The sequence below is a fragment of the Microtus ochrogaster genome, chromosome X (assembly GCF_000317375.1).
Source record: "Microtus ochrogaster isolate Prairie Vole_2 chromosome X, MicOch1.0, whole genome shotgun sequence".
Classification (NCBI taxonomy): Eukaryota; Metazoa; Chordata; class Mammalia; order Rodentia; family Cricetidae; genus Microtus; species Microtus ochrogaster.
In genome coordinates this window covers 61,358,009-61,376,080 of record NC_022026.1, presented here as the reverse complement: position 1 = coordinate 61,376,080, position 18,072 = coordinate 61,358,009, and the positions used below count along the sequence as shown (strand labels likewise).

The window sequence follows — 18,072 nt, the reverse complement described above, 5'->3', positions numbered from 1 at the left end:
GGCCCCCACAAAGCCAGAACAAGAAGTAGGATCAAAACCCAGTGCCATTGTCCTTGGCTTCTCAGCAACCCTCATTGTCAGCCATATTCAGAGAGTCCGGGTTTATCCCCTGCTTTTTCAGTCACAACTGCTACCCTTTGTAATAATTTGCTCCATTATTGCTCCAGGTTGATGATTTGCTCAATGGCCTCATTGATCTTGCCTCAGTAAGCTTTCCAGTTTTTACACATTACTCTTGGGAATTGAAAAGCACTGTGTGTCTGAAGATGCTTAGTCAACTTGAAAAGACTCATTTTTGAAAAGGTCTTAACCTGCTTTCAGCTTAAAGCAATTCAGTCTTTGGCCAAGCAAACATGAGGGCTGAGATGGATGTAACATTAGGATACGCAGGTTTAACCATCACTTGGAAGCCGTTTGTCTAAAAGGCCATTTACAGAACAATGTTGAAGGATATTCAAAATTGAAGGATGTATACTAATAACTGAAGAGAATACACGTAACATTAAGATCTTGGCATTTATTATTGGATGGATTCTACATTATTCGATATCATAAATACTTGGTGGGGAACCTGACTAGTTGTTTAAACTCCAGGCACTGAACTCATAACTGGAAGATTTATAATTCGGGAAAGAAGGGCAAAGTGAAGGAAGAAGCAGCTGAAAAGAAAGGAGCTGAAAAGGCTAGGAAAGCAGCTCTCATTCAAACAGAGAGAAATTCAAGTTGGAAAGGCAAGGTTTTTTTCTTCTTCTTGTATTTTGTGTTGTTTTTGAAAAACTTGAGGTCTCATTTTACTCATTTTTTACTCATCACTCATTCCCTGCTATTTAAAGGAAGGGCAATTTAAATATTCTAAACTTGTGATTGCAGCATACAGAAAGCCTAGAAGCTCTACAACTCCAAGGAAACAAATTCAGCAGCATTGTATAAAAATACCAATAATGTTATATATGGCATTAATTTGAATCAAAGTTAATACATAGAAAAAAAAACAGTTTCAACTAGTATGTGTTCAAAAGTTAGAGTGTTCTTCACTTTCTCTCTATTGTCTAAAATCTTAACCATTTTAGTAACTACTAAGCCAACCAGTAGAGATGGTTAGGTAATAGATTTAAAAAAATGACAATGAAAGGCCAATTAATACTGCAAATTAGTCATCTTCTGACAATAACCATACTTCACACAGTAATTCAGCAAGACATTACTGTGAACTTCAAAGGCTTTTAATGATTTGTGCAAAGAGACATGACTTGCTTTGGGCTTCCAAATGACTTTATCACTCATTCCCAAGACTCCAAGAATACTAATAAACAATTAGTTCATAGGACAAAAGGTTTGCCTACATTAACCTTCAACTCACCCCGACATCCACACGTAACATTTGCCTTCCTCCACAGGGAAGAAAATGTTAGGAGTTAGAAAAAGGTCTATACAAAGGTTGAGAAACTTTAAAAGTATTACCTTGGAACAATGACACTAGCTAGAGTTTTTCTTTTCCAGAAGGAAAGAGGAGAGGTGGAAACTCCATCTGCCCTAAAGGTTTGAGTCACAGAGTTTATTTGTGCTGAAATTGGTTATCTACTGCTTGAAACTTAAGCAGAATACATCAGCATTTTGGGACCACCTGGGACCAAGGAGAGCTGGGAAATTTCCAACTCGAGTGTAAAACTATTCATTGATATTTACATAATGAGAATAAATGTTTTTCCTAAGATAGCATTTCCCTTTTGTGTCTTAAGACCACCAGCAAGAGAGAGAGGCACAGAAATTCTATTACATTAATAGTCTTTGTTTTTATGGCTTTGGCATTTATTAACTAGTGGGAGCTGTTTATTGGGTCATAAACTTTACTAATGGGGATATTATCTCTAAATTATAAATCTCCTTTAGTATATGGCTTAGTTATAAAACAAATAATTATTTAAAGTGTCTGTATGCCTGCAATGTATCATGTTTATCGGCATGAATCCTATAATGGCCATTTTATTGTTAATTGTGAGCTTGAACCAGGAACTGCCAGGGCAGGGACACAGATCCATGAAACAGAATGAATAGTCGTCACCCCCACGAACTCAGAAACATTATCATTGGTTTGCTTCCTTTTTCTTCTTGCTTCTTAAGTGAATTACATTACAAGCTCGTACAAAGGCTAAATTATCTATACAGTTAAACTCGAGGGAAAGACAATTAAGTGAAGGGTTGAAGAGGTAGGTGACAGATGTGTCAGCTTGAAAACTTCTAGGCAAGTACCACACCTTCTAAAAGCTTGCTCTCTGGGAAGTAGAAAAATCTTAAAGTGACAAAATAGCTTGGCATTGTTGGTTGTCTTTTTTTAAAAATAAGGACAAAAATCAAGCCATAAAAATTAGAGTTTTATGAGCCCACTGTTTTAGTATCTCTTGTGAAGACTAGTTCAATGCAAAGCTCTATGGGGTCAGTTCTACTGGTGCACATGAAACTTCCTAGGTTTTTGGAGAGAAGTAGTTTACTAACTAGTTTTGATTAAAACAAAAGGAAAGAGCCATTGTTGTCAAGTAAACTGGACCACATAAGTAGAAGCCAACTCATTTTGGGACAAGGGGATGTTAGAAATGCAGAATGAAGGAATACAGAGATAAGAGGGGGCTCTTGAAATGTCCTTGGTTCCTCTTCTTCCCAGGATGACCCCTGACTAGCACAGTCCCATTTTGACAGACTCCCACTGTCTTTGAAAGAAGCAGATTTATGTTATCCAGTACCCATCACTGGGAGTCTGGCATGGCCTAGAGAAAAATTCTGGACACTGAAGCTCCATGGTGATAGGTTGTAATCAGATACACACTATATGATAAGATTTCTTCTGTGTGAGGAAAAAAAAATCAAAGCAGAGAAATGCAGGAGAGATCCAGTGTAATTTTAAACTAGTTAAACCTTTGGCCTGGAGGTTGAGAGGTTAGTAGTACGTGAACCAAACCAAAACAAACCCTTGAAACCGTCCACAATCACATCTCTAAATATTTTAGGCATATTTAGGCACAATACATTTTTGGTCATGCTTTAATTATATACACATGCATATATTTCTAAGCTAAGAAGTTGATTTTAGATATAAAAAGGCACTAAAAATATAAACACAGCATATGTTTCAATTTCTCTCTCTCTCTCTCTCTCTGTGTGTGTGTGTGTGTGTGTGCAGAGAGGTTTTTTTCCATAACTTCACTAACTTCAGAAAATAAACACTCACTCTAGAGAGGTTTAAGAATTATTTTTGATGAGGTGTGTTGCTACAAAAGTTAATTATGTAAGTAATAAACATGTGTCAAAAGGATTTCAAAAATGCTTAACAGAATCACAACTTATTGCTCTGATATAATTTGATTTTATATTATCATGCATAGCTGTCAAAAATCATTTTCTTTTCATATTGTGATGAATCAAATTATATTAGATAGAAATTATTATAAGATTCTTTGGTATTCATAAATAATACATACAATAAAAATGGTCAACATTGTTTTCAATGGTATTTTTAATAGTGCTGGTATGGCAGCAATATAGCAGGCTGTTCTGAAGAACTACAGTGACAGAAGGAGATTAAATGTAGTTCCTGGATTTCCATTTAAAATAAACCTTGCTTCCTTTTTGTTTTTAATGAAATTATGTCTAGTAAAATAAACATGGCAGAATGAGAACAGTAAATCAAAGAGTTGATTGAAGCTTTCACAGTCAGTTGTCCTGTAAGCCATACACGTCCTCCAAAAAGTCTAAGTACCGAACGAATTTTACAGGAATAGGTGATGGCGTTCCCGTCCAAATGTCTTCACATTTCTGGAAAGAAAACAAAGAAGGGCATAATTGGAGCGATGTTTCAAAGTTCAGTTTTGAAATTTCAGGGGACATTGCTTTGTTTTGATAGCCTTTTAATCTTTTAATAAACTTTTAGCAATATTGTTTGGGGGCTGGCCCTTGCAGAGGACCCATGTTTGGTTCTCAGCACACACACATGGTAACTCACAACTGCCTGTAACTCTAGCTCCAGGGGACCCAACACTTTCTGACCTTCATGGGTTCCTGCATACATATGGCAAAATACTTAGCATAACACACACACACACACACACACACACACACACACACACACACACACACAATATTCATCTAAAATAAAAAGAGTAGAGGTTTGTACATTCTACTTAGGTATCAGAAGGACTTTGAGGAAGAGCATATTCTTATTCTTAATTATTTGTTTACTTCCTGTATTAGAATTATATGTTCCCAATCTTTACCATATAACTGCAGCCCCTTCCATGGAGAAAGACAAAGAAGAAAGGAAGTGATATGGATGTCTCTCTATATGTTGTGAATAAGTTTTATTACCATTGGTTAATAAAGAGACTGATTTGGCCAGCAGTCAGGCATAATAGAACCAGGCAAGAAATCCAAGCTGAGATAGAGAAAGAAGGAAGGTGGAGTCTGGGAGACAGCAGCAGCTGCAGGGGAAACAAGATGTGAAGTAACAAACTCTGAGCCTCACGGTAAAATAAAGACTAGTACAAATGGGTTAATTATAAATTATAAGAGTTTGTTAATAATATGCCTGAGCTAATAGGCCAAACAGTTTGTAATTAATATTAAGCCTCCAAGTGGTTATTTTATTTTATTTTTAAATTTATTTATTTATTAAAGATTTCTGTCTCTTCCCCGTCACCGCCTCTTATTTCCTTCCCCCTCCCCCAATCAAGTCCCCCTCCCTCATCAGCCCAAAGAGCAATCAGGGTTCCCTGCCCTGTGGGAAGTCCAAGGACCACCCACCTCCATCCAGGTCTAGTAAGGTGAGCATCCAAATTGCCTAGGCTCCCACAAAGCCAGTACGTGCAGTAGGATCAAAAACCCATTGCCATTGTTCTTCAGTTCCAAGTGGTTATTTTAAAAGCAGCTGTGGACCTGGACAAGATGAGAAACCTCCAGGTACAAGGAAGGGAAGAAAAGGGAGAATAGAAAGAAGGAATAGGAAAAGGAGTATTTTCCTGTCCCTCTGAAAGGAACATGGCCACATGAATGGCTATGGCTTGTGCATGAAAAATAGATAGGCAAGTTCAAGAATGACAAAGTTGGAGAAGATCAGGTCCAACTTATAACCATGAGCCAGGCCCAGCTGGCTCACCTACAGACCCACAGATAAGAAAAAATCAACTTCTCTGTTGAAACACTGTAATTCTGGGAGCTAGGCAGTACTAATGCAATGGCAGGTTCTCTGAAACAGTATTGAGACCTCACGTTTTACAACCAAGATGGTATTTCTAGCACCTGCTTGGTTACTGTTCCTTCAATAAACCATTAAGAGTAGTAGGTTGCTCAAGGTACTCATAAGGTATCTTACATACAGTCGGGTGCTACAAACGTGCTTTGTATCAATAATGTATGGCATAAATGGCAGTAGTCCTGTAAAACTATGCTGGCAGCCAGGATTGGTCCTATATACTTCTAACCTCGGTGCCTACGAGGCTTAGGCAGATAGATTTGTGAGTTTGAGGTCAGTTAGTGCTTCAGAGTGAGTTTCAGGTTAGCCTGCACTATCTATATCTATAGTGAAATATAAATGGCAACAACAAAAATAAAACCCCCACTCTCCTCAAAAAACCCCAAGAAAACAAAACAAACTCCAGCCACACCCCGGAGGATGATGATGGAGCTGGTTCATTCTTATGGCCTAGTGTTATTGTAGCACAAGACATAGCTCATGTAGGAACCAGCCATGATAAGCTAAATAGAACCAGACCACCCAAAGACAGTTCTTTACTTCCAACCATTATCACCTGCCAGTGTAGGACTCAGCCATGGTAGCTTTAATGGAGGCCTGAGTCTCAGTAGTTTACCCTGAAGCAATACCTGGTTACAGTAAGTACCACAAACTGAGATTACCTGAGCACCACCCAAGAACAGACCATCCAAAGGAAATGCCTAACATTCCAACCCTTGTAGATAAAATCACCTGCCAGCACACACTCACCAGGACACCCCTAGACAAATGTCAGCCAATCAGAGGTCCTGAAGCTTAGAAACTCCTCACCCCCACCTTTACTACTACAAAAACCCAACTCGAACTGAGGTCTGGGCTCTTCAGTTATTCCCATACCTTGGACATATGGAGAGACTGAGTTTGCAAACTTTTATCAAATAAAGGCTCTTTGCTTTTACATTTGGGACTTGGTCTCCTTGTTGGATTTTAGGGAATTTTGCAGATCTAAGCATAACAATTCATATGTGTATAGTAAGCAAATCAACCACTCTGCTCGTCAGATAAAAGTTCTATACGATTATAATTTGCTTTTAAAACATTTGAATTTATTTGTGAGTGTGTGTGTGTGCATACAGATGCACACATACATCCATGGCCTGGAAAGCTTGTGGAGGTCAGAATACAACTTGGGAAAATTGTTTTTCTCCTTCCATTATGTGGGTTCCGAGGATTGAACTCAGATTGTCAGGCCAACAGCAGCCCCATAAACCTGTGTTTATACATCTTGTTTATACATAACTTTCTATTATGTTTGATCTTGTGTTGTTGTATTCATTGTGGCCCTAGAACAACAAACTATACCATATGTATTCAAATATAAGTGTACCATATGATCTAGTATGTGCTATATTGCAACATCACAGTTCATGTAAGGACTACTCTAGGTATTTACAACAATGTAATCACTAATAACATACCTCTCAGAACATCGCTCATTCTTAAGTGATACTGTTTGTCTGTGTACATACACACACACACACACATTTACACACACACACACACACACACACACACATTTATATATATGTACACATTTATATACACACACACAAACTTTTTGTATAAGCTATAGTGGTCAATTAATGTTAGTTCCAGCCACGAAGAAAGTCCACAACTGGTCCTATCACAAGGTTGTTTTATATCCAATGCTCTATTTTGTCTTCATTTTACTTTTCCTTTTATTTTCAATGCTGGGTTTCACCTTTGAGCCTTGAGCATGCTAGATAAATACTAACTTACATTCATGGCTATAGAAAAGGTTCTAACCCTTCATCAGCATTCCATTAATATCTGAATCACAAAGTATCACAGAAACGGCTAGGTGATTTTATGTGATGGTGTTCTAGAAGTATACTGGCTCAATGCAGATACAGCTGAGGATGACAACAGCAATTCATCAGGGGTTGAAGCACCAAAGGGTGTTCTAACCATAGTCAAAAGTATAAGCAAAAGCCCAGAGACTTCAAAACCTCTTTGCAAGAAAAAGTGAGTAGTCCAGTTTGGCCTAAGGCACAGTACAAAGTGGCAAAGGGCGGTTGGAAAGAGAATCTGGGGTCAAACTTTAAGCCTTCCTTACTGTTTCATACTTGAGAGGAAGCCACTGGTCAGTGCTGGCCAGAAGAACAATAGTATTGTGGTTGGAAATTGGTTAGATAACTTGCTGCATGTTGGGAAAATGAAGTGTTAAATATGCAAAGCAGTTCTATGGTGACAACAGTAATCCTGAGGAGAGATGACTATGGCAGAATCAGGGGGGGCTGTAGCTAGGCTTCAAATCAGGAGCCATCTCAGAAAGATTCTGAGCAGAACACCTAAAAGCGCAAGACCTGAAATTTGAAATGGTAGGAAAATAAAGAGAGCAATGTTAGGGTTGAACTATATGCCCCCAGAAAAAAACACTGATATTTTAACCCTCTTTACCTCAGAAAGTGACTACAGATGTAAATAGATAAGCCAAAGATGATGAAGTCATATTGGCATAGGGTTAGCCCCAAATCCAGTATGACTGACATCTTTATATAAAGATGTTCACGGGAAAACTGACCTGTTGGAGAGGATGGCATGTTATGACAAAAGCAAAGACTAGTATTACATAATTGTAAACCAAGAAACACTGAAAATGGAGGGCAAACAGCCAGGAGCTGGGAGGACCAGTGGAAGGAATCTGGCAAAGGCATCCGAGGGCCCAAAGCCTTGCTGGCACATTGTTTTATACTGTTAGCCTCCATGATTATGGGATTATATATTCTACTGTGTGGAACTACCAAGTTTGTGGTTCTTCGTGTACTTTGTTAGGTCAGCCCTAACAAACACATGCAGGCAGAGCAGCTTTAAGAATTCTAAATTTAATATCTGACAGTCTCAAACTATCACAGCCTAGGAGGCATTAAGCAAGAGGAATAGATTTGCAACCAGTTTAGGAATCCAAGAGTCCATAATCAAACTGTCAGCAGCACTGGCTCATGTAATCATCAGACTGCTTCAGCTTCAGGAAATGCCACTGTCGTTCCAGCCTCTGCCTTTGCATTGTGTTCTTTGTGTGTCTCTGTGTCTTCACATAAATATCTCATAAGGATTGCAATCACTAGGTTTGGAGTCTACCCTGACCTACTATTGTGTCATTTTAACTAATGCAAGCACCCTATTTCCAAATCAGGTCATATTCCAACATTCTGGATAGATATCATTTGGGGATTAATAATAGGCAACCCCACGTAATGTCAATAAGCAAAATAAGTAAAGCAGGATAGAAGGGAGTTTTTACTTATTTTAAGTGAAGAAATATGGATCAGAGAGAGAAAAAATAGTACAAACTTAAACTTTATTTTGTATGCTCATGGGATACCAAGGTAGAGTCTAGGCTCTGCCGGAAATAGGACATCCATAGCATATCTGCCTCTCTTATTGCTCAGAGATCATTGAAGAAGAGGGAATAGAAAGCCAATAAGACAGTGCATGACTACAAGAAAATGGTGTTTTTTGGACACAGCTGGGCAGCTGTATATGTGAATGCACAGTAGTTGTGACAGCATGCCCAAGACCTGCAAGCACAAGCCAGACAGACTCCCAGTGTGGAGAGGGGCGGTGGGCACCAAGTCTTACTCCTGGCTGAGGATCTATTGACTACTGATAGCTACTGGCAGCAAGAGAGTCGTTTTCCTTACGGGTGTGGCTCCTGGTAGGTGGACTGCTCCAGGCAAGGCCACACATCTAAGAGTATATGGGCAATAATTTTGATTTGATGATTTAAAAAGGAAGACACACAGTTGGATAGGGAAGTGAGGTAGATCTGGGAGGAGTTGAGGAAAGGGTGAACACGATGAAAATACATTGTACAAAATTCTCAAAGACCTAATTAAAATGCGCACCAAAAAGAGAGGTCCTAGTAATCCTGCAAAAATAGTTCCATGTAGCAAGAGCTAGAGTTCAGAACTGTGCAAAACTTCCAGCATCACTGGAACGTGGATGATCTATCAAGCTATACCAACCAATAACACTAACATAAAATCAGAACACCAAGTGCTTGCATCTTTAACTAGGACACAAATCTGAATCTGAAAGATGAGTTATGTACATGAACTGCTTGCAGATTTTTGCAGGGTTGTGTCTTATAAATGCCTAATGTAACAGAAGTAACAAGAAATATATTAGCTATTTACTATATGATATAACTATTAAGTATTTTATATGCATTACATTACCCAATTGTCAGAGAAAAATTCCTAAGAAAACATGTTACTGTGATACATGTTCACAGAAAAGGAAACTGAGGCATAGGATTAAGTAACCCTTTGCAACCAAATCACCAGTCAGCAGGGGAGGAGCCTGAACTCCTGAACTGTCTCCTCAGCAATGAAGCTCTACAAGTATACATGTACAGTGCTACTTTCCAAAACCATGCAATAGAGTGGGCCTATTCACAAGCAGCTGGTTCTCATCCTACATAATGACATTTGGTCCTGCCATTTTCACTAAGAAAAGCTAAGTGGAAAACAATATAGTTCTTAAAACACAAAACAACTTCATTTTAACTAAGTATGGGGGTGGGGCTAGGTGAATGTGAGTGCAGGTGCCTTAGGAGGCCAGAGGGCATCAGATCTCCTGGAGCTGTAGTTCTAGAGAGGTGTCAGCTGACTGCCAAGGGTGCTGTCAATCAACTCAGGTCTCCTGGTAGAACAGTACATGCATTTAACTGCTGGATATCTCTCCAGCCCCTAATAATGTGGCTCTTGAAGGATACTTTTGTCTAAAAATTGTCACCTATGAGGTAGAGACCAAATCACCAACTGGCAGTAAATGGTGCTTCAGAGATGATAGTAACACTGATTCCAAAGGATCTTCTGTACAGTTCACATGACATGGACCTTAGTGACATGCCATGCCTCATTGTAAAAATTAGAAAGTCAATCTGGATATAGTAAACATGGTATTTTAATCAATGAAAGCTGAGCTCAGTATGTCATTCAACTCCAATATTCAATACATCCTCAAAAGTTTCATAAAATTCAAACCAATGCCTGTTTTTAGGTAGTATTTTAGCATTTAATCTGAGCACAGAGAAATGGTTCAAAAAATCATACATATTCAAAATCATTAGTCCCTCATTGGATATTTTTCAATAAAAATTTAATACAAAAAGAAATAAAACATAGTATGCCACTCACATAATTATGATGGACTTACTACAGGAACACTCATGAAACAGGTCAGTATTAACGATTTTCCCTCATTTTTTAAAAATTTATTTATCTGTATTTTATATGCATTGGTGTTTTGTCTGTATGTATGTCTATGTGACGGTGCCAGATCCCCTGGAACTGAAGTTACAGACAGTTGTGAACTGCCACAAGGGAGTTGCTGGCAATTGAACCCTGGTTGTCTAGAAGATCAGCCAGTGCTTTTAACCACTAAGTCATCTCTCTAGCCCCTTCCCTCATTTTTATTAGGCACAAAAAGTGGCTGTTGTTTATATTGTTTTTAGCATGAAATTATGATTTAAATGCTACCAATAAAAGATAAAATGGTAAGAATTTATACTTGAATAATAACTCAAAACTTTAGATATGAGAACCAAATTTATTAGTAACAGGCTGTCAAGCAAAATAGACAGAATTAAAAAGAAGGGTAATTTGAGGCAAAAAGATAACAGCAGTTCATTTCTTTCTATTTTGACCACTTTGAACCCTAGGACTCCTGCAGAGCTTTTTGACTTTTCCTGGCATGCTGTGCTCTTTGTTTCCATTCAATACCATTTGCCACCATCATTTCTTTTTCTCCTTTATTCCCAATCCCTAGGTTGCTAGCTGTAGTGGCTTCTGATAAATACCACAGAGACACACACAGTGCCTAATGGATTAGGATTCATCCACTGCCATCCACCAGTTTTAGGGGGATTTTCTCAAGTATTAGCTGAAAATAGACTAAGGGACCACATTTGGGATTGAAAGAGAGACGTGGACGCTGGAAGATTTTTAAACACCCAGGCAGTGTGATTGGGGGTGTCGATGCGACAGAAGGACAGGTACCTCCTTTATAATTTTGTCTATACTCAGACACATAGCTGGTCATTTTGTTTTCTTTTTAAGAAACTTTGGGGGTATCTGAGAAAACCCCAAACTAGCACTGACCTATTGTTCTTTCTGATAAATTTGCAAGCATTCCAAACATCATAGAAGGTTTATAAAAATGTGGGTTTTGGCGCACGCCTTTAATCCCAGCACTTGGGAGGCAGAGGCAGGTGGATCTCTGTGAGTTCGAGACCAGCCTGGTATACAGAGCTAGTTCCAGGACAGGCTCCAAGGCCACAGAGAAACCCTGTCTCGAAAAACCAAAAAAAAAAAAAATGTGGGTGTTGAGTTAAACTATTGACTTTTTATTCCTACTAAATTACTCAGTACAAACTACAGAGCACATGGTCTTCACAGTAGTAAGCTTTTGATGTAGTTTTTTTCTTGCAGAGGATGGAACACCGTCCTTGTACACCTTAGGCAAGTGCTCTACCCTGGAGCTACACTCCCAGCCCATGCAAGTGAACTGAAGAGGGGAACAACTTTATGCAAGTGGCAGTCCTATGACAATAAGACAGCTCATCCACAGATAGTGATGCCTCCCATTCCAGATGAGGACAAGACATGTCTGCTTGTGTCTCTGTAAGACAGGTCCCTGACAGTACATTTTTGGAATCCTAAGTATGTGTGACAGGCTCTGCCACTGCCCCTCCCTAGCCTATTACCCTTTCCAGTCTGGCTCACAGCAGCCTGATTTCCAACTGCCAGTATCTCTATTCCATTGACCAGAGCTTCTTGTTGGCCTCTGAGGCTTACTTTGGCTGACCCTGTGGCACACATAAGTGCTAGGGAATTATTCCTTTCCTCTACGTTCAAGAGTAGCCCATGTATAACGACTGTCTAAAGGAAACTAACTGAGTAATACCATAGCTTCCTTGCACAGGCTAATTAATTCTGAGGTATATGTTCCTGTTAGATCCTAGCGTTTCCCAGCAGCATTAAGCCATGGCCATCTGCATATGTAACTGGGTTAATAACACACTCTTTAGTAACTCCCTCTCTTCCTTTGTCACTCTTTCTAATCCCTTCCAGGGATTTAATTTCCTCCCCCCAATTACTTAACAACAAAATCCTCATCTCTACCACTGCTTCTAAATGCAAAAAGCAGTTTTACATTTATCAGAGTTAAGAACATGTGAGAGTCTCTGACACATCTTGGAACAAAGCAACTACCAGCAAAATGGTGGACGAGTCCAGTTCCCAAGGTGATTTACAGCTAAAATGAGAGACAACGTTCAAATCTCACAGTGAAACTTAATGTAATCTGGAACATTCAATAGTATGTGCCACAGAGCATTTTCTGCTATAACATATTCCAAGCTGGCTGTCACTAGAGCACTTAGGATGTCAAAGAAGTTAGCAGTAAATTACTTATTCACCAATGGGTGAATGTAGCTGCTATTCTGTGTGTATATGAGTGTGTGTGTGTGCGCACGTGTGTGCGCGTGTGTGTGTACATATACCAAGCATCCTGAAATAAGAGGTGAAAATGACAATAGATGAAAACCCAGTAAACAGCAGCTGCCCAGTAGGAATAGCAAAGTTATATGTGAACTAATAGACCCTGGATGTATTTGCTTTGACATTTTTAAAAGGAAATTTAATTGGATTATGTCTTCTTCTAGCTTAAAAATTTCTACTGTAGCACTGCCCACCAGATACATGAGGGAAAAGGATTGGGAGCCTATTAAACCCCATGCTTCACTGCAATGGGGTTATTTTTATTTTCCCCAAATGTAAGGCTGACAGACTCATGTAAGTGTTTCACGATGTTATTCCCCTGTAGTTACTTAGAAAAGGATCTGTTTCTTTTCTTTTTCCTTTTCAGAAAAGAGTATTTCTATGGGACATATCTGGAAATATGTAGAAATTCAATACCACACATAGAATAAACTTTTTTATTTCCTTCCTCCCTTTTTTCTTTCTCCTTTTATTTTTTTTTTATTTTATGTCTTCTACTAAGTGCTACACAGCCTTAGAAATAATCACATTAGGTGCAAAACCATAAAAGAATTAAATTTTAGCAAATCAAATGGAAGTTCATTTTGAAAAGAGGATTTTCTAAATACTTCTTGAGCTAATCAATAGCATCCTGAAAACACGAGAAAAAAATCGTGTATGAAGTTAGATTCACTAATATTACTATTCATTTGTGTCTTCTTATAGTCAGTGTTCTTTAACTATTTCCCTTTGGCTGAGCTGCCATCTTATCTGAGCTGTGGGTTCCAAGCAAGGACTCTTTCCTTGAAAATACATTACAGGCAAAATGAAGGTTTTTTTTTAAAAAAAAAACAAAAACAAAAACATGTGTTCTTTGTGAACTTTAGTGATGGGTTTGCATATGATTCAATTAGATGTCGCTCAATGTTTTATATCATAGCATATCCCCAAAATATCATTTTCTACTAGGCTATTGTTTGGTGTTAGACAATTAGCAAGTGTTTACTAGGTATTTTTAACATAATGAGAACAAGGATTAACTCTGTGTTTCACTTGTTAAAATTTTACCACAAGTATTAGAAATGACTTTGAAAAAGTTGTCAAAAGAGAGAGAGAGAAGAACACTGATTTGCCAGGCATGGTAGTGTATGCCTTTAATCCTAGCACTCAGGAGGCAGAGGCTGGCTATGAGTTCTGAGGTCAGCCTAATCTGAATAGTGAAAGCCTCACCCACCCTTGCAGGCATCTCCAACCTCATCCTTCTCCACTCTTTCCTATAGGCCTTCACTCCATCCACAGCAGTCTCCAGTGCCAGGCTGCCTCAGGTCCCAGAGCTCTGTTAGTAATGTCTTTGCTGTGCCACTGCATCATGTTACTTTCCTCCCTTACTAACTTTTGTATCGCTGATATGTCAAATGAGACCTTCTTCCTCATCCTGATTGAGAAGAAACTATTTTCATTTCACACCATCCTATGCAGGTTGTATTAAGTCAGACCCCAAATCATGGAGGCATTGATTCCACATTAAAAATGGGCTCCTTCAGGGGGGTAGTTATCTTTGAATGCACAAAGCAGAGGGCATGCTGAGAGTGGATCCTTAGCCTTATTTATCTGAAGGTTATGGGCTATGAGTGAATGAGGTTTTGGACTTAATTTACCTGCTATCAATCAGATAAGTGAAGGAGCCAGATTTCAATCCCACCTCTGTAGACTATGATGGCCAATACTGCCCTTCAACCAACTGGAAGGTCTAAGGTTTCCACTGACACTTCAGAGAAGCTGTGTGCTTGAGAGGTTTACTGCCAGAGGCACTAGGCAAGCTCGGGCCAGAATGAGTTGGTCAGCAGAGACGGAATAAATACTTCTTTTCTGGAATTATCAACCACTGACATTTGCTTTATCAAGGAACTTTCCTAAGAAGATAAATTTCTGGAGCATGTTAAAATACAAACTACCATCCACCCACCCACTCCTTAAAGATAGCTGAAGAGAACTTAGAGAGGTCAGATGATTCCACAATGCTGAGGCCCCATCTGATCACGTGAACTTTGTTTTTCCAAACCAAGCATTTTTCTATTGAATTTTTCCTTTCAAAATGGCTCCACCATAAAATTTGAATCTCCATACACTATACTGAGGGTTCTTGACATAGATACCATCTGAGATTTGCTATTATGGATTATGATGGTATTGCCAGAATCCCTTGATAGGGGTGTTTATATCCATTTTTAACTATAACCTATTATCCCATTTTCTATATAACTGGATACAACTGAGGCTAAATACTATTCAACTGTAAAAGAAATGTCCTGTTCTTCTAGGGCAGATGTTTGCTCAGCATGGAAAGTGAGGTATCCTTCAACAGAAATTCCTAGATTATACTTTTTCCATAAACAATGATGTTGCTACATTCCACTGGAAATTAAAGACACAAGATTTTAGAAATATAAGGGAGGTATACAAAACTGATTTCTAAAGCAAGCATAAAATTTACCTCTTTAAGGTATGGTGGGGATTGTATTTCAGGTGTTGGATTCATTCTCCAGTTCAGGACAGAGAAAAATAGCCCGTAATCGATTTGTTGTTCTTTGTCTTCAAACCTGGAAGCATATAATTTGACTACATTTAAAGAATTCCGAACCACAATTCCAGTTTACATTGTACCTTAAAACTTATTATCCTGTATGCTTCAGAAGCTGATGCTATCTTCATTTCTTACTGGTTCTACTTTGGACCCTCTCAGAATAGAAATTCTTTGAAAGCAGGAATTCTCACCTATCTAATTTTCCAGGGGGTTGGTAGAAGTTCAATAAATTTTTGATGTAGCTACCAAAATTTTTTGGTAGCTAAGACCACAACCACCTTTAATTCAGAATATTTGAAGGTCTTTGTATTTTAGTGTTTGATACATATCAATAAAATAAGATGCCCTTGTAGTTCCTAAATTACATGTCATTTAAATATTTAAGATGTAACTGAAGACTGCTCGTTTGTTTCCTGGCCACCCAGATCCAAATAATCACACACAAGCTATATTAGTTACAACACTGTTTGGCCAACAGCTTAGGCGTATTCCTAGCTAGCTCTTATATCTTAAATTAAACCATTTCTATTAATCTGTGTATCACCATGAGGCTAATGCCTACCAGAAAGGTTTCTGTGTCTGTCTCCTTTGGCAGCTAGCTACATGGTGTCTGCCTAACTCTGCTTTCTTTCTCCCTGCATGTGGTTTAGTTTTCCTGTCTAGCTCTACTCTGCCATGCCACAGATCAAAGCAGCTTCTTTAATAACCAATGGTAATAAAACATATTCACAGCATATAGAGGAGAATCCTACATCATTAAGATAAGCCTGGACTGATTTTTATCTACTAGTATATTTTTAAGAAAAGTAAAAGGCATCATTGTCACTTATTAAGTGGCTATTAAAAGAGGTTATTTAGATCCATATTAGAAGTGATAGAAATATGTTCTTGACATAGAGTGTAAAGAAGGTTATAAAACAGTATGTAAAATTTTTTAAAAAGATTTTTATTTTGTTTTTATTATTTATAATTATGTGTGTGTGTGTGTGTGTTTAAGTCTGTGTATGGGTATGTGTATTGAATGCCATATCCATAAAACTCAAAAGAGGGTGTCAGCTCCCCTAGAGCTGAAGTCACAGGCAGCTGTGACCTGCCTGATGTGTGTGTGTGTGTTGGGAAGCAAACTCAGTAGCAAGAATGCTACATGCATACTTCTAATCGCTTAGCCATCTCTCTAGTCCCATATGTACAGTCCTGATTTGGCTTTAGGCATATATATATATATATATATATATATATATATATATAACAATAGAAAATGGGAACAATACACTTATATAATAAGAAAACTTTCTCTAGAAAGTCAAATGATTATTTGGCCTTATTACTACTAATCTGTATCATCTGAACTTAGTTAAATTTATAATAAAAACCAAGTCAGTTTTTACTTGGAACAAAGAATAACAAATGATTATCCTATACCATAAACATAAAAGTTAGGAAAAATCTATTGAATCTTAAATTATGGATATTGGTTTAAATTCATTCTCAACTTTACATAACAGAATTTTGATCACTAAGATATGATAATTTCAACATAATTGCTGTAATGACCCAAATAGTAACTAACTACTTTTTTTTTGATACATGATTTCTCTGTCTAACAGCCCTGGTTGTCCTGAAACTTGTTCTGCAGACCACACTGGCCTTGAACTCACAGAGATCCACCTGCCTCTGCACCCCAACTGCTGGGATTCAAGGCATGCACGACCACCACCTAGTCTAACTACGTCTTGATGTAATACCTTAAGCCATTTTCCTGAATTGGGCCACATGCTAACAAATTTTCAGGCAAATTATTTATTGATCTCTTTATACCAATATTTTGGGAAATGATAAAGTCATCGAAAAGATATCATTCCAAGCACCCTGCTCCAGGATTCTACTCTTAAAATACATGTGCACAATTAGCTAAAAGATATTCCTCTATTCCTTCCAAAGTGTTAAGAAAACAATAGCTAGTATTTACAAATTCATAAAAATTCACAGCACCCAAAATGTTATAAGCTGAAGTAATATAGGTTTCATCCATCTAAACAGAGTGGAATAAACAGAGTCATCAGAGCACAGGAAATGGAATTCTGTAATTCTTTTGTGTACATTTCCTTTGGCCAAGAATTCTGGGACACAAGTCCAACATGTTGCCCCCTACCACTGTTTATCCTTTGAATTTTGGCTCACTCATCATTTCAACTCTTTTAAAAGCCATCCTTTGTTTATGAGAATATTTATAGTCGATTGCGGGACCATTATGCCTTTTATTTGTATATGTTTCTGGAACAACTAAAACTCAACTAAAGATCTTTGATGAGAAGCATTCCATTAGCAGAGAGTCTTAAAGAAAACATTTCTTAATATTCTGAGTGGGACCTGATGTCAGAGAAGGAGCTCATACACAATCTTTGACTTTCATTCTAAGGGAATTTAGGAGCTATTGGATTATATTCTACAGAAAATTTACTTACAGAACCTGCAACATTCTGAATGAACAGGTTCATTTCAAATTCATTCACTGAAACTTAAGTACCAAGGTGATGATATTAGGAAGAGAGATGTAAATAGACCATAGGGCAAAGCCTTCCTAAAATAAATTCATTACAGCATGTCACAGTAGCATGTCTGTAATTTCAGTACTTGGAAGGTAAATAACAGTGATAAAGTTTGGAGTTTGAGGTCATATTGAACTACATAGTAGAACCTTA

General features: G+C 38.0%; 1 protein-coding gene across 1 annotated transcript in view; it reads right to left on the bottom strand.

Moving 5' to 3' along the window:
- Window positions 1-3,233: 3,233 nt before the first annotated feature.
- The window catches only part of Efhc2 (EF-hand domain containing 2), a 162,179-nt gene continuing 147,340 nt past the window's right edge, over window positions 3,234-18,072 (bottom strand). Inside the window, exons 14-15 of the mRNA XM_005358947.3 lie at window positions 15,281-15,386; window positions 3,234-3,807 (exon numbers count right to left, since the gene is read on the bottom strand). Coding sequence (XP_005359004.1) covers window positions 3,706-3,807; window positions 15,281-15,386 — 208 coding nt within the window. The 3' untranslated portion in view covers window positions 3,234-3,705. The remainder of the gene's footprint in view (window positions 3,808-15,280; window positions 15,387-18,072) is intronic.